Source organism: Camarhynchus parvulus, chromosome 2 (assembly GCF_901933205.1).
Source record: "Camarhynchus parvulus chromosome 2, STF_HiC, whole genome shotgun sequence".
NCBI classification, from domain to species: domain Eukaryota; kingdom Metazoa; phylum Chordata; class Aves; order Passeriformes; family Thraupidae; genus Camarhynchus; species Camarhynchus parvulus.
In genome coordinates this window covers 122,739,089-122,760,029 of record NC_044572.1, presented here as the reverse complement: position 1 = coordinate 122,760,029, position 20,941 = coordinate 122,739,089, and the positions used below count along the sequence as shown (strand labels likewise).

General features: G+C 45.7%; 1 protein-coding gene across 1 annotated transcript; it reads left to right on the top strand.

Moving 5' to 3' along the window:
• Positions 1 to 4,825: 4,825 nt before the first annotated feature.
• HEY1 (hes related family bHLH transcription factor with YRPW motif 1) lies at positions 4,826 to 8,391 on the top strand. The gene is made up of 5 exons (XM_030971229.1): positions 4,826 to 5,219; positions 5,326 to 5,401; positions 5,475 to 5,558; positions 5,674 to 5,755; positions 6,561 to 8,391. The coding sequence occupies exons 1-5, from the start codon at positions 5,002 to 5,004 to the stop codon at positions 7,142 to 7,144; spliced, it is 1,044 nt and encodes a 347-aa protein (XP_030827089.1). The 5' UTR covers positions 4,826 to 5,001; the 3' UTR covers positions 7,145 to 8,391.
• Positions 8,392 to 20,941: the final 12,550 nt, after the last annotated feature.

The window sequence follows — 20,941 nt, the reverse complement described above, 5'->3', positions numbered from 1 at the left end:
TTTCAACAGCATGAAACCAGAGCAAGTTTCTGCATTATTATTCCTCAGTCCATTAATGAGAAGCACTGTAGGAACAGAACAAAACTATTTTGGCAAACTCCAGAGAACTTGGTTATAAAAAGTGGGCAAAAGGAAAACCTGGTTTTACTCTGTGGTATTTGGTGCCAACTGTACTGTGATAGTGAGGAGTGATCACTGGTGTAAATGAACTATCCATTTACAGTGAAATTGTCACCATGGTGGGATGGTGTCAGTAGTTGACACAATTTTGGGGCCATTGTCCCCTCTGGATTTGGCAATGCTGACAGAGGCTGTCCTGCCAATAATATGTTGCTGACTTTTTGTGTGATTTTCCACAAGGTGCACTGTTATACATATGGACAGGGTGTCACTTTCCCGTGATTAAGATCAAAGGTGGTTGCAAGTCAAACCAGAATTTCCTACACTGTGCCGTGTCAAGTTTGCCTCCTTTTGCATCTATTCTGAGACAGCCATTAATTAACATGACCTGGCACTTTTTCACTCTCGTGAAAAAGTGGTGTCATTCTTCCTGTAGGGTCTTCCTGTGTCTTGTAGTGTCTTTCCACAGGACAGCCTGTGCTGTGGAAATGGAAGAAGGGATATTTATGGAAGAAGCTGACATCTGTAAGAGCCTTAGGTCAGAGGGAACCTTGCATAAAAAGAGAAAAGAGGCAAAATTTATTGGAAAGAAAATCAGGTAATAAAATAGCCAATCTGCCTCTTCCCTCCTCAATCACAGGGCCGATGAAATATGAGGTAGCTTTGCCTGTCAGCAGCTTGAATGTGGATTCACAGATTAGCCTTTTGCACAGGTCTGGTTTTGGAGATGAGCTGAAGCCTAAGCAGGAAAATGCAGAGAGTACCTGTTGGAGCCATCCAGAACAGATATCTGTTTGCACTGCTGCTCTTACTGTGCTGACAGTGCTAGTCTTGCTTATTCATAGCTATACACTGCTTCCAAAAGATGACACTTGAAACTCATCCTGCAGCAGAAGCACTGCAGCGGGAGCATTCTGCTTACAGTAAAGACTTTGATGTAAATATCATTTATCCCTGTCCTTGGCCAGCTTGGAGACAGCAATGTCCTAATGATCTGGCTATCACTACAGATGCATGGGAATGTGTGAGGGTTATGTCCTTCTGCTGCAGCAATGGCTCCAGCACAAAGACACTCAGTGCCTGCATGGCAGAAGCTGGGGCCAGTGTGCTTAGAGAGCAGCCCAGCCTAACTTCTGAGCTGCCTGTTTGGACCTCTGGCATGTGCAGACAGCAGTGTCAGAGTTCAGCTCCTGAGGAAACATATTTATAGTCACAGTACTGCTAACAGATCATGCAAGGAGTCTAAAACCCACCTCTGTCACTCCCATTCATGTCTCCAGCACTTCCATTTGACCTGTGATAACTAGTTTTGCCTTGTGTCAGTGGCACCAACAATCAACACTCAGCCAAAACTCCGTAAAGAAAAGAACAAGATTTGGAGCAACAACCTCTTGCTTGCAGAGCTGGTGCTGCAGCTGGATACACGCAGGGAGGAGAGGTCAGGGGGGAGCACTGATGTTTTTGCCTGGCTGCAATGTGAGTGCCAGAGCCACCAGTTGAATTGGGCACAGTTACCATAGCAACAGCGAGTTTCCGGGACTTGGGGTGACAGGTTGACGGGATTACTCTTCAAAGCACTTGCTCTCTTGGGAGAGAAAACCTAAAGGAAGGGGATGGGAGTTAATTTAGCACACACACACTGGAGCAAGGGTCAGCAGTGGCAGGTCTCTGCTGGAGGGAAGCCTGCAGCAGCAATAAACAGCACAATTTCAAGCACTTTGAGTAGCACCGAAATCACTACAGGGGGGCGTCCAACAAAGAAAAATGTGGGGTGCACACAAAAACTAGCACCACTCCCTTCCAAAGGACAGTTGCCACAAGAGTTCCTGCATGTCTTAAACCTGAGTCTCTGCTTTGGTGTGAGGGCTGTCCTGCCATTCCTGCTTCCAGCACTGGGGGCCAGATGTGGCTGTAGACCCTGGATCTGGAAATGCTGAGTTGTGCCAGACCTGGAAGCAATGGGGAAATTGGGGCAGGGGGGAGTAGCAAGATGGGGCAAGTCAAGTGTGGTGGTGTGTGTGATAGGAAGGAGTGTAAGATGAAATATTTGGGTGGTGGGGTGGCTGAGGCACAGCATGGCTGCAGTAGGAGGTGGGCATGTAGAAGGTAAGAGGGCACTGCAATGTGAAACGGAAAAGGGAGGCACAGTGACAGTGTAGGGGACAAGAGGGAAGGCTGTCATCTCCTAAGGTTCATAGCCTCATTGGTGCAAAGCTATCAGTGGGGGCTGAAATTCAGTTCTATTTATTATGTACTGTTTTAATTTCCTTGGGCTTTGCTGAGCAATGGGCTGCTCTCCTGTCTGCCCTTCTGGTGAGAGAGATGTATGACAGCGCTGTCTTGGTGTGATGGTAATTGTGAGCTAATAAAATTTCTCTTTGGGCCATGGTTAACAATTAGACCAATGCTATGGATCCATGCCCAGCACCAGAAAAGCACAAGAGCAATTTAAAGCTGGTTTTGCTGTCTGCTCCTCCTAGTGCTGGATGGGGAGATTGAAACCACACACAGGCAAATGTTTCCTATCTTCCCACAGCTGCTGATAGCCAGCTACTATTGCTCACACTGTTTGGAGGCACAGCTACACTCTACCTGCCTGGTCTTGTAAATCATTTGCAGAAGTCAGTGTCTACACAAGCTCAGAAAGCTTCTCTGGAGGCTGCCTGGCCCCAGTGGTTCACAGAGCTAAAGATGGGGGCAGTTCCAGGATCCAGCTGCTGGGAACCTGGGTGGCCACACCTCTACTCCCAAGCAATCGATGCTTAATCCCAAGGAACTTCTTCTACCATGTTTGTTTTCTCCACAGTAGGAGAAGATCTATATGTGCCTGGATGGGAGAACTCAGATGCATAGTCTGCAGGCCAGAAAGGCATAAATGTCACTGTACCTTTCACTGACCTGTAAAAGCAAGTGGTGCAGGCACACAAGTTTCACCACAAAAATATAGAGGCTGGGAAGGTGGATGTAATAAAAGTGCTGACACAAACTTAATTAAAGCACTGCAGAAAGGATAGCTTTGTGAAAAAATAATGTGGGAATAGGAGGTTTCTGTCATCTTCTGTTAGCTGCTTACAGGTGGCTACCGGACTGTTTCTATCTTCTTAACTGCAGGTCTTTTACTACTTTTAGCTTGGTCCCTGCTTCCATTTCCCTCCTACTTGAGATGCTTTGCAAAAATATGGGCATTTCCATGAAATCTGAGGCAACCCTGTGCTGGTAACCTAAACCAATGGGAAGCTGAAGGTAATTATCCCAGGGCCTTAGAATGGGAAAATCTGGGTTCATCAACTCTTTGCTCTCACACGATGCTCATCTTGGTTGTCCTCCAGTCCATCTGATTGTGAAACGTGGAAGAATCAGCTTAGAAGGGAGCCTGAGTTGAAAGGCTCCATGTAAATGAAAATTTAATTGTTATGAAACCACCTCAAAGAGTGCACCCTCATTTCGCCTGTCCTATTTTGCCTGTACCTCAGCCTGAGAAAGCTGGCAGAATGAAGAGGACTTGCTGGGGGAATGCAGCATTCAGGCTGAGGGCCCTGCTGAGTGCAAGGCAGCATGTACTCACAGTAAGTGTGCCAGCCAGACTGCCACACATCCTGTATCCAGTGCTGACCTTTCCTGTCATTCCTCCCTCCTTGCCAGCATAGGCCATGTGCTTTCAGCTTCTTAAAAGCTGTTCCTGCTTCTGCCCACTGCCACAATACATGGTGGGGGTAGTAAACAAGAAAAGGATGTGGCTGGCAGATTTGCAGTTTGGAAGGGTACAGGAAAGAGGGATGCCTTGATTTCCCTTGCATTGCCAACAAACTGAAAAACCCCAAGGTTTTTTTTTTTTTTTTTTTTTTTTTTTTTTTTTTTTTTTTGAAAGAGGGCAGGCTACCTTTGCCAAGGCTTTTTCCTTTTTCTTTTAGCCTGGAAAAGAGGATCGGGATGATCTTATCATTCTCTAGAACTCCCTGAAAGGAGCTGGTAGCCAGGTGGGGATCAGCCTCTCCTCCCAGGCAACCAGCAACAGGACATTAGGACACAGTCTTAAACTGTGCCACGTGAAGTTCAGGTTGGACATGAGGAGGTATTTCTTCACAGCAAAGGTGATACCTGGAATGGGCTGCCAGGGAGGTGGTGGAGTCACCATACCTGGAGGTGTTTAGGAAAAGAGTGGATGTGGCACTTAGTGTGGCACTAGCCATTGTCTGGTTGACCAGAGGTCTCTTCTAACCTCATTTATTCTGTGATTGTACTCACTCAGCTCTCCCAGGCCCTTAGGGAAGCCCCCAGAAGCTTCATCAGCCTCTACAGGGTGCAGTGACTCTTCTGAGCTCAGGCTGCTGAGGACCCCAGCAGAAGGGGCTGGCAGAAGGACTGGTGGGAGCCCGAGGGTGCTGCCCTGTCCTGTCCATCCGCACAGGATCCACAGCACCCACACCGGCTCCCCAGATGGGGACGTGCCCATTCCCACCCCTGCCCTAACACCATCCGTCCGTCCATCCGTCCATCCATCCATCCATCCGTCCATCCATCCATCCATCCATCCGTCCATCCCCCTCCCGCCCCGGCCTCGCCCCCCGCCGCGTTCCCACGGCCGCACCTCCCCCGCGGCGGGGGCGTGGCCCCGGCAGCGATCGCCGGCGATTGGCTGGGGCGGTGACGGCGGCGGCCAATGGGGGCGGGCGGGGCCCGCGCGTGGCGGTGCTGGGCGGCGGGCGGCGGCGGGCGTGCTCTGCCGGGCTGCGTCCGTGCCCGCCACCTCCGCATCCCTCCCTCCATCCCTCCATCCATCTGTCCATCCATCCATCCATCCATTCATCCATCCCTGCTTCCCTCCGTCCCTCTCTGCCTCTGCCCGCTGCCTCCTGCCCGCCCGCCAGGCGTGGGAACTCCATGGGAGAGACGGGCGCCGGCCGAGGCGCGGGACGCGCTCTGGGCGCGCTCCTCCCGCGCCCCGCCGCCCGCCGCCTCCCCGAGGGCCGCCCGCGCCCCGCCGCCCCCGGCCCCGCCGTCGGTGCCATGAAGCGGGCGCACCCCGAGTACAGCTCGTCGGACAGCGAGGAGCTGGATGAGGCCGTCGAGGTGGAGAAGGAGAGCGCAGACGAGAATGGGTGAGCTCCGGCGGGCTGCGCCGCGCCCCCCACCTCCCCTCCTCCCCGCGGAGCCCCCGGCACCCCCGAACCCCCCGCGGTGACCGTGTCCCGCTGCTCCCCGCAGGAACCTCAGCTCGACCGCGGGCTCCATGTCTCCCTCCACCACCTCGCAGATCCTGGCCAGGAAGCGGCGCCGAGGGGTGAGTGCCCGCCGGCCGGCCGCGGTTCCCCGCAGCCCGGCACGGCCCCGCTGACCCCCGCTCTCTGCCCTAGATCATCGAGAAGCGCCGCCGCGACCGCATCAACAACAGCCTGTCCGAGCTGAGGAGGCTGGTGCCCAGCGCCTTTGAGAAGCAGGTAGCGCCCAGCGACCCTCCGCGGTGCCCCCCATCCCTGTCCGGGAGGGAGCGTCACCCCTCGGAAACGTCTCTGGTGCTGCCTGAAACGTTTCGTGCCTTCCCTTCTCTCCTAGGGATCAGCCAAGCTGGAAAAAGCAGAGATTCTGCAGATGACTGTCGATCACCTGAAAATGCTGCATACAGCAGGAGGGAAAGGTAAAGTTTTGTGCGTGACAGAGTCAGCAGCCCTGCAGGGAGGCTGCTGGGAGAGCAGCACATTCCCGAGCATTGGCAATGCCTGCAAAAAGTGAACGGCAGCTCTCTTACGTTTCATCAGGAATTAGGGACTTTCTCTACTTCGCAAGATTTGTGGCATCACTAGCACTGAAAGGTTTTGCAGTGCTAGCTCTGAGGAGAGAGTTGTTCTAGAGGAGAGTGACTATGTCTCTCTAGCAGTGTGTCAGCACTGAGAAGTGAATCAGCTTTTGGCAACTTGGAAAGCAGTTATTATTGGTGTCTAATGCTTGTTTCTCTAATTTTCTGAAAGTTCAGAACAAAACTAGGAAAAAATACAGGATGAAATAAGTGGTGAAAAGATTTAGCAAAAATGCTGAAAGGCCCTTTTAAGAAAAAAGTACTTTACCTGCTCAAGTCTCCCCTGATAAGTTAGGACTTGTGTTTCTAATGAATTTCAGTGTGCTGTGGTTTAACTTGCACAAGGGAGACAAACAGAAGGAACAAAAATACTTTCCTCCAGTGTCAGTGGGCAATTCCAGTTTAAAAATGGCAGTTTGTGCCTGGTCTTGGGACTTGCAGCATCACAGCACAGATATAAAAGAAAAGCTTGTTAAACAAAAAAGGAAGAAAAAAAAAAGGAGCTTGGCAGCTAGTCTATGGTTGGGAATACTAACCACATCCAAGTGAAATATGCTTATAGGGGAGGGTGGAGTGCGGAGGCTACTTGTAGACAATGACTAGAAAACAACATCTTAAGACTTCCCTCTCTGTTCTTTTCTCTTAGGTTATTTTGATGCTCACGCTTTGGCTATGGACTACCGGAGTCTCGGGTTTCGAGAGTGCCTGGCTGAGGTTGCTCGATACCTGAGTATCATAGAGGGTCTGGATGCCTCTGACCCCCTGCGGGTGCGACTCGTGTCTCATCTCAACAACTACGCCTCTCAGCGGGAGGCAGCGAGCAGTGCACACGCTGGCATTGGACACATTCCTTGGGGCAGCGCCTTTGGACATCACCCTCACATACCTCACCCGTTGCTGCTGGCTCAAAATGGGCATGGTAACACCAGTACTACAGCATCTCCCACAGAACCACATCACCAGACCAGAATTGCTGCCCCACATGCTGAAACTCCCTCACTCAGAGTGCCCCCAAATGGCAGCGTCGGACCAGTGCTCCCTGTGGTCACATCTACCACCAAACTGTCTCCTCCTCTTCTCTCCTCCATGGCATCTTTGTCTGCGTTCCCCTTCTCGTTTGGCTCCTTTCATCTGCTGTCCCCCAACGTGCTGAGCCCATCGACACCAACGCAGTCAGCAGCGCTCAGCAAACCCTACAGACCCTGGGGGACTGAGATTGGCGCCTTCTGAGAACTGACTCTTGAGCAAGGGTGGGAAAGCCTATAAACCTAGCTGAGCTGGGTTATGCCACCCTTACAGTTGAAGTTCTTAGTAACTGGGACAAAGGTACAGCTTCACCTTAACTGAGTTTGTCTAAAAACTGTCTCATTGGATTTTTCTTTTTATTTTCTACATTTTTGTATTAACAGGTTGGTTTTTTTTTTGATAGTTGCTGAAGTTGTCCAAAAATAAAATTACAATAGTGGTTTGTTAACAGTTGTGTTAGAGCTCTGCTGAGCATTTAAGTCACTTTTGTAAACAGTTTGTTTCAAATGTTTCATTTTTCCTGAGTACATCAGACTGGCTTTTTATGAAGAGATACCACCTATTATTGTTAGCGATGGCTTAGTTTTGTTACTAATTTTTCCAAGACCATTCTTCTCAGCATTTACAAGCTGTGTTTTTGTTAGTATTTTGACACTGAGATGTTCTATAAAGAATTACTCTTTTTGTAAACGATATTTGAGTAGTATATTTCTGAGCAAAGCGTTGACAAATCAGATGGACCTGCTTGACCAGCTTTATCTACGAGCCCAATTCCTCTTTCTTCTGAAGCCATTTGGTATATTTGGCAATCTTATTCTAGTCCCTAGTAGATATTTACTCACTTAGAACCACTATGCTATTTCTTCCATCAAAAGGAGCAGTATGAGTGGGGAGGGTGCAAAAGTCAAATTGCATGCTGTATTGGTGGTGGGTTTAGTTGCTGGGGAAGTTACGGGAATTAAAGTTGTCACCTGCAGTAATCTCCCAGCCAGAGCTGGTCACATGCATCTTCATTCCATAGGGCCAGATCCTGCTTTGAGTTACAGTGGAGTAATTGTTCTGCTAGCCTGAATTCTTGGGTATCTGAGGTCAGACTGTTCTCTGTCAGCTTCAAATTTTCAGCTGAAACAGTTGATGCTGGTATTTAAATAGCCAGTGGAATGGTACAGTGGGAACCTGTTGAGTGCACAGCCTTGTTGTTTAACAGATGCATCCTAAGTCGGTGATGTTTCCATTGCGTTTTAGGTGCATTTCAGTGCCACTCCTCATTTTTTAAGGGTTCTGCTGTGTTCTTGTGTGCCTGAGAGTGTGTGCATGTACATATATTTTGCTTGATTTCATAAGAATCTTAATCTGAACAGGTTTATTGAGTGAGTTCCACTGGAAGGGGTTTGCCTGCTCTTGTATCTGTGTTGTGGCTAAATAAAGGAGAAAGAACCAAGTATTTTAAATGACATGCTTGTCTGATATATATCAGTGGAGAATTCTGTGCCTATGGGCGTCACAGGAGATGTTGAACCATTGCTACTTAGTCCTGCTGTGGCCATTTGTATTTGCTCTTTTCTCAGATATTACAGCATGTGTAGCTTTACTAGCTGAGTACTAGCTGTGAAGAACCACAGTGCCTTGGAGTAACAGTCAAGGGAAGGAAAATGTAGGATTTCTTTTGCATATCACTTTTATGCGCCTGGCAGTGCGTGGGCAGGCAGTGAAGATAGCAGGGTTTCTGCTAAAGAAGAGGTTAAAGCTGCACTGCACTTGAATATTCTTAGTGACTTGTATTAACATTAAAAAATGATCATCTTTACAAATATGAAGTCCTTTTCTGTCTAACTCATGAACTTGTTATCTGTCCTGTAGCTCTGGAACGAAGTTTTGCACATTAGAATGAGGTTCAGATCGCATTCAGTTCATTAGTACCGAATCTACCCCAGGTCTCTGACTGATCCTGTATTTGTTTCTGAGTGGTACCACCAGTGTCTAACACCTTTGCTTGAAGTAAAAACCTGGCAGGATTACAGGCAGATAGGTTTTCTCCTGATGCAGCCTGTCCTATCTGCAAATCTGTACCTGCAGAACTTTTGGAAGTACTTCTTTCCTGCACATTTGAATTTATAGTGCACTTGTTTTGGTAAATGGCACATCCTTGTCTGGATTTAGCTGTGCCAGAATAGCAGAAAGAACTCGGCCCTGTGGGAGACGAGAGCTTTGTTTAAAGAGGGGCTCTCAGGCCAATTAAGGAGTGGCATTGATGAGAGACTTTCTCGGAAGAAGGGTTGCTGTGAGGCTGGAAAGAGCGGGAGAGCATTCAAGTGCGTAACCTTGTTTTACCTTCCTTCTGGGGCTGTAAGAGACCACTGCTAGAAATGAAATGCAAAACACTGTGGGAGCTAGAAATACATAGGTGTTATTAAGGAGAGATTATAGAGCATATTATTTCATGTAGGAACCTGAAATAAGAGGCTGTAAAATTCCAAATCCAGTTTCCTTTCACAGTGTGTATTGTCTCCTGTTTAATTATGCTCTGCCCTGTCCCTAACAGGTTTTTATAGCAAATTAACAACTCCTACCTAGAAGATTGCTATAGTGCATGCAACTATTCTTTAGATCTTTTAATAAATGGCAATGCTTCTCAGCCTTTTAATGGTTATTTCATTGACATTCAAATGACTTTGCCTCCCACTAAATAGCTGGCTCTTTTGTGTAGAAAGACCCCTATAATTATTTTTGTCCCACTGTCCTACCCTTGAATGGACTTCAGAAGCAGACTGCAATAAAAGTTTCGCTGCTGGTGTTTGTCTTTACATCCCTATATCCACTGTCTTCTCTTTCTATTACCAATGACAAAGGTATTAATGAAAAGTACTAATTCAACTTTTGCAGTAATTCTATATTCATTTTTAGGGGTTCAAAAATCTACTGATTGTTATCATAGAAAGAAATGAATGAATTCTAGCAACTCACAAAAAGTAGTAATTCAAATGGGAAATGCATGGCCCTGAAGCTGAAACACCAGGAGTGTAAGTCCAGGGCTACTGCCAACTTTGCAAATCTGTCTTAGCAATCACTTAATCTTTTGCCAGCAGTGAAACAGGTATGGTAGTGTCTGGTCTCCTTTCCTCAAGAGGCAATTGCAGTTGGAAATTTTCTATATGAATGATAAATGCTGTTATTTCTTAAAAACTACAATTCTGAGACATTCTGGTATTTTTTCTTTCCTACAGGAGGGTAGGTTTCTAAAGGGAAACTGAGAAAAGCAAAATAAGCTTGGTTCTTTAGGCAATAGATATCTTCAGAGTCCAAAAGGTTTACTTGTTGCAAAAGAGAAATTCAGGAGCACAAGCTTAACCAGAAGGTTGCTGGAAAAGAAAGGAAATGCATATGTGCCTTGATCCTATGACCCCCCAACGGTCTTCAATTGCTTTGGATGAAATGTGTCCATCTGGAAATCCTCAGGCTAAAGCTTTGTGTAGGATGTAAGATGATGTGGTACTTCATATAGGCTAATACTGTCCTCCTTTATTAAGGAAGCTGGCTTGGAGTGCAGAATAAATTTAAAAGACTGGTAAATGCTGCACAAAACCAAATACAAACCTCTGGAAATCCATTCTGTGCTTTGGCGTAAAGGAATAGCTGATGAAAGTGACATTTTTTAGCTTTTGGAAAGAAGCTGTCAGTAGTTCTTAAGACACTTTCTGTTCAGCACTCCTGTCTTAACACTAGTAGCATGACAGAGTTTATTAGGATCCTGCTGAAAACCCCATGAATCCTGCCTATTGCTCTCTTCACTCACACATCAGCATGTGAGTCCCCAGGTGACAGGAGCCTTCCTAGACTATTGCATAGTGGTGGGAAGTCTGCCAGGCTTTTTTTATTTTTTTTTCCCAAGCAACAAATAAGCCCAAGTGAACACAGATAAACTGAAATCCTTCTTCCTGTTTTATATTGTGTGCACAGTCACAAATGTTTATTGCCAGAAACTCCCAGTTTGGATTGCAACATGCTCTACATGGCGCTGGAATTCTCTAGTGAATAATGTAGAAGCCATGGGCTTTGTGCTGGAAGGCAACAAAAATTATGTACAAATCCCTTTTCTGAGGCTTCACATGAAAGGATGAAGAGATGGATTGTGGTGTTTGTGACTCAATACACCAAGGCACGAATATGTTCATGTGTTAACCAGCGTACCTGACCTTGCAGGGTCTGTGTGTGCTTTGCCTGTAACCAAATTACTCTCTCTCCCCTCACCCAGCTTATAAATAAAAATTAGAACAGTTCCTTTCTTCTGGAGCCAGGAGATCTATCTGGGCATTGACTCATGCTTGCAATATAGTAGTGTGTCTGCAGTCATAAATGTTGAAATGCCAGTGCCTTGCAAGATACAGATCCTCGAAGGTGTCTTTTGGGAGTCTGAAATGTTCATTTGGTGGAGGCTTTTATTAAGGAAGTGCTTGGGTATTATATGTTGATCTCTCTTTTTCCACCTAGTCCTGTGAAATTTTTTGTCTAGCAAATTCTGCTGATTATTCATGTAGCTTGAAGGAGTGGACCAAACAAACTACTTTGCTCTGACCCATGCAGTGTGCAGTCTGCCCAAGCCTTCCCAGCAAAGTTCTTAGACATAGGTTCCCTTGCAGCTGTTTTTTATTTTTTATCTCAACAAATCATGTAACAAAGATGTATAATGCAGGAGGGGCTTATCTAAGTGCTCAGGACAGCTTAGCAGTGGGGGCATTCTGCCCTGCTTGTAGAGCCCTAACCACATTACATTGTTTGGACCCTTTCAGAGTCTTTTACAAGGCTGCTCATTTCAGGTGAAACCTTCTGGCAAGGAAGGGAAGGAACGGCTGGAACCAGTTCTGCACACCTCCTGCTCATTGGAGCAGCTCAGCACAGGGAGACCACACTTTTCTCTGCTCAGACATTGCAGACCACACTTTTCTCTCTGCACTGAAGAGACTTCCTGGAGCTTTCCTGGTGGCTTCTCAAGGTAAGCTGTAAAGTCCAGGCACAAACATTAGTAACAGGTTAAACAGGTACGTGCATTGCTCTGGTTTGCTCTGCTTTCACAGACGGAAGGATGTTGGGAGTAGGAAGGTTGGTGAAGCAGCTCTGCAAGAGAAAGGCAGGAGAAGGAAGGAAGGCTGATCTGTAGGATCAGAGGAAAATTGAAGCTGTGAACAGATGAATGAAGAGATGCATTGTTTGCATTGCCTGTGGCAAAGATACAGAAATACCTGACGTCAGAAGAAAAAATAAGGTGCATGCCAGTATGTAGAGAATTTAGAGAAGGTAGTACTCAGTATTCATAATTTTTCTCGGTATGAGCACCATACAAGCAGTGAGGCATGTTATCTAAAACCAATAAGGTGCTGAAATGATGCATGTGAATGTTTTCATTGAATTTGATGGGTCATCCCACTGGCTAAGGAGAAGCCAGGGCTAGATGGACATCAGTGGCTGTAAGAGTGCATCATAGCATGGTTTACTGATTGCATTTGTACAATCCAGTCAGGTAAGTGTAAGGAGCTCAGGGAATTAAAGCATGAGATGGGGCTTGACCCAAGCTGACAGAGAATTTGAGACATCAGAATAACTGATAAGAGCATCTAGTGACTGGCAGCCTCTTCCACAAGCCAATCAGCCTTCATCAGCAGCTACCACCTAGCTGTTAGTGCTGCCACTTAGGTCCTGGGTTTTGATATGGTGCTTCTCAGCATGGGTTAGCCATTTATGTAGATACGAGGTCTCCTTCACAATTACATATGTATGGCAGGTGCGTGTTCTGACCAGTAGTGGTAAATGAGCCCTTCTAGTGAAGGGGAGTATGGAGCCTCTTCCTGAGTCAAGGGACATCTGGTAGAGAGAACACAGAACTTCTTTCATGTTCTATATCTGCTATATAGTGCTGATAATGACTGGGTAATCCTCTCATTGTCACCAAGCCTGCCTTCTTTAACAGCAGAGGCCATTTCAGAGGCTGGATTTCAATAGCAAAAGAAGAAAAGAGAAAAAATGTCATTTGTTGCTGTTCAGGGATGATTATGTGAAAGTTAGTGGGATTGGATAGTGATTAAAAATGTAGCAAAGGGAACTGCAGTGTGTGCTGTAGGAACTCTTTTATATGCTGCACAGCAGGTATATCTGTTTTTTACTTCATCAGGAAAACATCAATGTGATTGAACAATGTTCCCTGTATGATGTAGATGCCTAACTGTCTGTAGATTGCCCCTTTGAATTTCTCTGGGATTCATTGCGTCTTCTGTTAGGAGGAAATTATCAACAACAAGAGGAAATCCTGTACTAGTACTGAATAGTCCTTATTTTAAAGGTACTTCCCTTCTTGTGGGAATTGTATATAATCAGAACAACACTCCATAAAACAGATGAATTATTTTAGAAGGAGACAGGTCAGCCTTTTATTTAAAAGGTCTGACGTTATTGTACATAAGAAAATCAATTGTTAGAGTGGATGACATTCTTCCACTAGCTGCCTGTGCTTCCCAAAGGTGGGGCAAAGTTTAAGGCATTGGTAACAGGAAGCCTGGGCTCCTTAGAGACTTTCATGTTTTCTGGAGCACGCAATGACAGAATGACTCTTTTTCTTCCCCAAAATAGCACCAGGAATAAGAATGAATAAACTTTACCCTGTTAAGAATTGGAATAGATAAAGATGCTAATGGTGCACATACCTGTGGGCCAAACCCAAATATCCACCAGGTTGGTGTGGGCAGGGGAAGGTGCATTAGTCACTGTTGTGCTGTAAATGCCATGCAAGAAGAAAGAGAAGCTCTTTTGAAGACAAACCCTTCCAACAGACATCCAAGGTCTGGCCCTCTGTACTTCAGTTCCAGCTGCACAGACCTTTCCCACCACATAAACCAGTATGGGCTGAGCAGGGCGCAGGTGCAGCTCCCACATGAAGCCAGGGGCTGAACTACCATGTGGCTACAAATATGTTCTGGGATGTGGGGCACCAAATTAGCCAAGCACACCAAGAAGTGTGATTGCAGTTGTGAAGCTAAGTGGTTGTCATTCCCTCACCTGTTAAATCTGTGCCTGCTTCAAAGGAGACAGCTGAAATCCCACGTACTCTCCTCAGCCAGCCTTCAAGCTGTGAGAGCCCTGAATGACTAAGATACTCCATCTTAGAAACTAAAGCAAAATATGTTATGGAACTCTAGAAGTCCTTGGGTTGTTGCTGGTTTAGACAAAGTTTGTCTAATTTTTCTCTCCTCCCTGGGAGGTAGAAGGCTCCCTGCTTCTTCCTGGTGCTGACAGAGGTTTGCAGGACCCCTCAGACCCGACCTCATCCTGCCAGGAAGCAGACTGAAGAGTTATTTTCTGCCCTTGCAGCACAGCAACATCCCAGGCTGAAAGCACAGCCTCAATGGCAGGGCTGGCTGAGAGCCACAGGGGCCCGGGACTGGGAATTCCCATGGTCTGCCACCAGGGACAAAGCTGAAGGAGTGACACAACAGGTTTCCGGGTAGAAAAGTCCCTGTGGTTTTTTGTTTGTTTGTTTTTAACTGCATCAATATCCTCATAATGTGCTAGTGAGACAGTCTGACTTTATGCTTTTTTTAAATAACGAGGGAGCAATAATGAAATTATTCTTTAGCTTTCATTTTGGCTGTGTACTTTTTAATGGGAAAAAAAAGAGGTACAAAATCCCCAACTTATTGCCAGGTCTTCTCCTAGGAACTGCAGCCTTCTCTCCATACTATTTTCATTGCCTTTCATGAGATAGATACCCAGTCTGTACTAAGCAGTTGCTGAGAAAGCTGTGATTCAAGCTTTATATAATGCAATACTTTTTATACCAGAGTCTGTTGGGAAACAGCCTGTTCAACTCAGCTATCTGCATTGCATTAACTTTTATAACCTAAAACTCCCATCAGAAAGGAGATTTTCATGAGATTGCATTTGACACATCCCCAAAAATGTTCCCTTAACAGCTATGTCTGACTGACTGAAAAAAGCTGGAGAAGACTTTGCCAGGGGCTAGTGCCACCTCAGATTTAATTTTTGGCGACAGTGTCTGCTCCTCACTCATTTGTACAGTTGCAACACTGCTGTTAATCCTGTGGGACAGGGAGAGAGGATGAAGGTAATTTTGTACACTGAGCTTCTGTGCAGCACCTAGCCTGACTTTGCTCCAAGATCACAGAAGTTGCAGAATGAAGCAGAGTCCAGCTGAGTGGGTAGGGCACCAGGGAAAAGTTAAGACCCTTTTATGTTGAAGTCTAATTCTAAGGAGTAGGTTTTTATTAATAAACTCCCTGTCCCCAGGGCCTTTTCAGTCTCAACACTGCTGCATCTCTCTGTCCCCAAACTCAGGAGGTGATATTTGCAGTGTACTGTGGAGGGGTAGCACTATATTTTGGGTAAGGAATTAGGACTCAGAAAGTTGAAAAATCAAATAGTTGAGCTTTTTGGCAGAGGTGTTTTAAACTGGGCTGATTTTTTTTCTTCAGGACTTCTGCAGCAGTTCTGGATTCAAAGCACAGCTGCTCTTGATTTTCCGGAAGCCCCAGAGGGTGAATAGTTCTTCACATCAGCCTGGGTTACCTCCCATGTCAGAGTTTCAGCATAGTGAATATTTAGGAAGCCTTTTCCTAGTCTTCTACAACACTTAAGCAAATGGAAGTAAAAAAAAAAAAAAAACAAAACAAAACAAAAAAAACCCCCAAACAATCCAGTTCCCACTTTACCCTCAACTTTAAGACTGTATTTTCCACTCTAGCCTCCTAACACATTCAGCTATTTCAGCAACAACCAGATTCCTTTACTACACCCTGAAGAAAGGAAATCCAGCCAGTGTTTGGAATGAAACAGGTTTTGTAGGCAAAATTAATACTTCCTTTAGATGTGTTTTTTTTTTGGTGTTTGACTTCAAACCTCAGCACTGTGTTTCTAACACAGTCTTTCGTGTGTAATATACTAGGTGTTAAATAAATTATTTGAAGTCACAGCTTCACTTACGATGTCTCAAATCATCATGTGCATGGTTTGTCAGTAGGGCTGAAGGTCTTCAATACTCAGACCCCTTCAACAGGGAGGGATAAGTGGTGACACATATAGGTGATCTTCATGTGGACCAGATCTGGGTAAGAATGGGTTTAAGGGGAGAAAAATACCCATGTGAGGGCTCTGTGTGATCATGGGGCATGCACAGCTGAAGACTCTGCTGAGATGGCACAGATTGCCGTTGTGGCACTGGCTCATGGTGGGGACATGGCGGGGTGCCAGCTGGGATCCCAGTGGAAAATGTGCAGTAATAAAAATGTCTAGGATGTGAAAATTGGCATTTAGAGTGCAGCCTTGAGCAGAGTTAAAGGCATGAAAGGAAACTTGTTGGGACTGTGGAAAAAGGCAAGGACTGAGAAAAGGGGCCCATGTGTGAAAGGAGGGGATATTCCCCTCAATCCTCCTCATTTGCGAGAAACATCATGGTGCTTTCCTACCCTGTGTGATGTATCAGTTGCTTGGACACAAGAGATGGGATCACCATCAGATAAGGCTGAACCTTTATTCTCACTGAAATTGCCTCTGCTCATGAAATGGATGTAATTACCTGGTTGAGAAGCTGACCATAAAACATCACTCCTTTTGCACAAGGTGCCCCAGATCCTGAATTTCTGCAGACACAGCTGTGCTCCTGCAGTCTTCCCTGGGCACAAACAATGCCACAGTTTATTTTCTCCCTAACCAATTGCTTGCTTCCCTCTGTTGCCTCTCTACTTGTACTGTCTGATACCAGGAACAATGACAAATGTGCAGCACTAACAAACAGCTAGATGCTTCTGCAAGGCATTTGTGCCTACACATGGCTCAGTTGCTCAAAATGGCCAGTCTCTGACTTGGAGCGATGTATTCAGGGAACACTGAACAAGGAGACCTTCTAACCCTGGGCAAGTGGTCGTCACATGATGATGTCAGAGAAAAAAAAAAGGCAATTAGGACTTGTGAGGACTTGTTTTGCAATCCTTTGTAAGGAGAGAAAGACAAAAACTTCTTAGAGTGGTTAGGAAAACTCTTTTCTGGAGGACATGTGAAAATAGGTCAGTTGTGTCTCTTCTTGGGGAGTGTACAGAAAACACAGATTAGTGTCTCTGGAACAATTTTGGTTTATGCTCTGGCTTTCACAAGAGGAGGAAGGCTGCGAGGCAGCAGAGTGATTGCAGTATTCAGTGGCACGGCCCATGGGAGCCAAGGAGCGCCGTTTGGGGCGGGGTGTGGGCTGCACAATAGCGACAGGGCTGTTTGGGAAATGCTTTCAAACAATTTTATGAGAGAGAGAAAATAGATGCCTATAGAAATAACTTTTACAACTCTGTTGATTTAAAAGAGAATGAGAGTGCAATGAGGGTGCTTTTGTTCCCCCAAAGAACTTTATAGTATGTATTGTGCCCTGACGTCTCTGTGGCTTTCTGCATGTTGGGGTGCAGTGGGCTGATTCTCCTGGGTTTTCCTTCTTCTCCCTCTGAGGCCAGCAACTGTCAGGGCTCAGTTCTAACATTTATGGCATAAGGGAAAGAAGATTTCTTTAAAACATAAAACAAACCAAAAACCTGTGCAGAGACTTGGTACCGTGGGTAATAATTAGACGTTTCACCCTGGGGATCTTCAGGGGGATGAGATCACAGCTGCAGTCATAGATTGCTGTTTCCCTCTGGAACCTGTGGGATAAAGTCTGACGTGGTCAGAATGGACAAATAATGAATTCAGTGCCACTGAACACTGAGATATCTCTTACAGTAAGTAATCTAGTGTCAGAAAATATCTTTCTGTTCTGGAGCTGTACTGGTATCTCTATGGACCCAAAGCATTTCACTGCTGCAAATGCCTATTCCAGATGACAGGTTATAGTTATGCTCTGCTGAAATAGTCACTATTCATAAGTTTGAATTATGTGTTATTAAAAAATGAGAAAAAGGTGGAAAGCATTGGGCACACTGAACTGCCAGAGTCGTGCAGACTCACAGACAAGCACACCTAAAAAAATAACAGCACTTTCAGGCACCACAGTAAATCCTCCCTCCTGGCTTCTGAACCTCCTCCTATATTCTTGGAGATAACCCAGCCTGCACATCACGTGCAAAGGATGACACAGTGTGACCTTAACAACATGCATGTCTTTATGGTGTCCAGATGAGCAGTAAACAATCAGTGTTAGCAGGTTTTTTCCCAGCAGATTATTTTTTTTTTTCTGGACAAGTTGTTGAAGAAGTGAGATAAGGTTCAAACCATGTACTCTGCTGGTCCCAAAATTAAACCAGATCACTTTGACTTTTAAAAGTCATTGATGCCTTGACAAGAGAGGAAACCTGATGGCAAAGCGCAGTGGTGCTGGCCAGAGGGTTTGCATCTGGGCAAGAGGTATCTGTGATACCTCTTATATCAGTAAGATGCCGGAAAGAAACCCCAGGCTTCTGGGAGGAAATGTTTGCCATCTGCTTCCCTCTGTTGACTGAGATAATGAAGTACACCAAACTTGGGTAGACCGAAGGCAAACTTCACAGACAATAAAGTGGGGTGGAAAGCAGACAATAGGGCAGATTCCTGGCATTTGTGAGCTGCTGGAGCTTTGCTCACAGTACTGCAATGGCTGAGGATTGGCCCACTTTGCTCGTAGTTTAAGCAGCCCCTTTTCTGTAAGACCATGCTCTCAAATTGAAGACAATCTTTATGTGTACACACTTTCAAAGGTGCATCACCTTTCTCGTGTCTAAATAATAACCCCCCAAACCTAAGCTTTTCTTGTTTGGCAGATCAAGCTGTCAGTCACTGCTGGCACTTGGCCTACAATCAGGGAGGAAAATGAAGTAGCTTTCTTGTTCTAATGCTGTTTTTAAAACAACAGCTTTGTATTAGTCACCACAGCTACCAAATGTGGGCAGTGGTTCAGGAGAGCTTTCCAAGAGTATTGCTTTCTGCCACTGAAATGTTGGTAAACTCTCACTGGCTGTAAGACAGTTTCCAGTCCTTCATTGGGTGCTATGGAAATGTAGTGTGCATTATAGAGAGACACTTCTATTAAACCCTAACAGCTCATTTGCACTGGAGTCAAACTGCCTAATATCTATCATCCTGTCCTGCTCTGCCTTGGCCACAGAGTATTTCCCTCGTCTGGGAGGGGAGAAATGGCAGCAGTGACTCATGCTTGACACTTATGTCATTTGACATGAATGCCATTTCCACTGGAGACTCTGGCTTGCAGTTTCTTTTGTTTTCTGACTACTTCTCTGGCATCTTCCTACATGACTTTGTGTTTGAAAATGCTAGAAAGGGATGCTCTCAGTTGGCATAAGATCCACACAATTTATTTTCTGCTGGCAGAAGCATGCCACTAAAAGGGGCTTCAGCTCTCCATAAAGCACCCCCCAGATTTGGACAGATTTATGTTTGCACTGTTTGCCTGAGATGCACTGCACAGCAGCATGTCTGTGCTCAGAAACAAACTTCACCTGTGGCAAAGGCACCTTCATGGGCTTGACACAATCCTCCTCTGGGTGTACAGGTAACTTTGAGAGCTCCCCTGAGCTGGTTGGAAGAACCCTGCAAGCTCTGCTTTATCCTCTGAGAAGTAAGCTGAAGTGACAAATCACCTGCTGGACACTTTTTCTCAGCTCACCCTGTACCGAGATGCTGCTGCTTGGGTCTGAGCTTAGAAATACTGTGGACCTCTCTAAGAGAATGAATCACTTAAAGATTTTTGGCAACAAGATGTGATCATCTGCCCATCTGCAGAATGTATTGGCTGGCCACCACCTGGTAGTTGTCAAAAATAGCCATGGAAAGTTGCCTGGCTGCGGAATGTGCCAAGGAATGCTGCTGCTCTTTCTTGGTGGCCTGCGATCAGAGGCACAGGCTGATGCTTTGCTTGGCTCTGCTCAGCAGATAGATGTTTTAGGACTCTGGTTTTAGCTGTCATCGCCAGGCATCATTTGTTGTTGTCTTTACTTCAGACCTGCTCTGGTACATAACAGCTATGAGTGGATTTGCTCAAAGGTCAGCCATCTCTCAACACTAGGATGAACCAGATTCTTTTCTCATTTGGCTCCTACATGGTGCTTTGCTCACTTGGAGTATCCTGCCAGAATCTTAAATAACCTTAAACTATGTGGGATTGCTACTGAGCTCCCCTACTCCTAACAGTTTCTTGTGGTTCCCTTAAATGTTCTGGGTGATGGAACACTGGGAGCATGTAGAGTTAAAACAAGTGAGCATAAGCATTCTATTGTTTGCATCTTTCTCCAGAAGGGCTGATAAAGAAACTCCTCTTTGGGATGGGTTAAAAAAAGATAGAGGTAATCTTTGCGATTATCTTCACAGATGCCTGACTACAACTTCTACAGCTTGTCCTTGACTTTGTGTTTAGCATTAAAAGTGAAGGGAGAATTATGTAGGCTGCACAGGGCTGAGGCCTGCCTTCCTGCTTTGGGGATAGGTTGGTTTGTGGCTGGGAGTGATGGTAAAGCAGGCAAACTTCTCCATGCAGTTTTTTTTTTTGCTGCCAACATGAGCCCAGTTCCCTGCATCCATCATATGAGGGCATGCTCTAAACACATGCCATGGCTCAGGTACTTGGTTGAAATGTAGAGTCTGCTACTGTTTTTATGCCTTGGACCAACCCTTCTATTCTGATGGCTTCATTAATAGCATAACAAGGATTGATAAACTCATGAGAGCTTCTCCTGGCAAACAGGAAAGTAGGAGGGAAGCAGCTCCCTCAGAAAGTTCATCCATGTCAGAGAATGGAGAGATGCAGTTCCTAAGCTGAGCCACGCCTGAAGTCGCAAGTATTTAACCAGATCACTTTTTCTTTTTTGTTTTTTCTTTTTTTTAGGCAGTCAAGGGCAGTATTTCATTTGCTGATACTGCTTCTATCTCTGTTTGCAGTCAGATACAGGTAATGCTTGGATACATGTGATGAATGAAAGAATGATTGCCACAGTTACAGATCAACAACAATGAACCTCCCATTTTAGGCACAAT

Excerpts from the sequence above, each read along its gene's own strand:
- HEY1 (XM_030971229.1), top strand. The coding sequence starts at position 5,002 with ATGGGAGAGACGGGCGCCGGCCGAGGCGCGGGACGCGCTCTGGGCGCG. Across the intron at positions 5,220-5,325 it reads GAGAGCGCAGACGAGAATGG|GAACCTCAGCTCGACCGCGG; the intron begins GTGAGCTCCGGC and ends TGCTCCCCGCAG. Across the intron at positions 5,402-5,474 it reads CCAGGAAGCGGCGCCGAGGG|ATCATCGAGAAGCGCCGCCG; the intron begins GTGAGTGCCCGC and ends TCTCTGCCCTAG.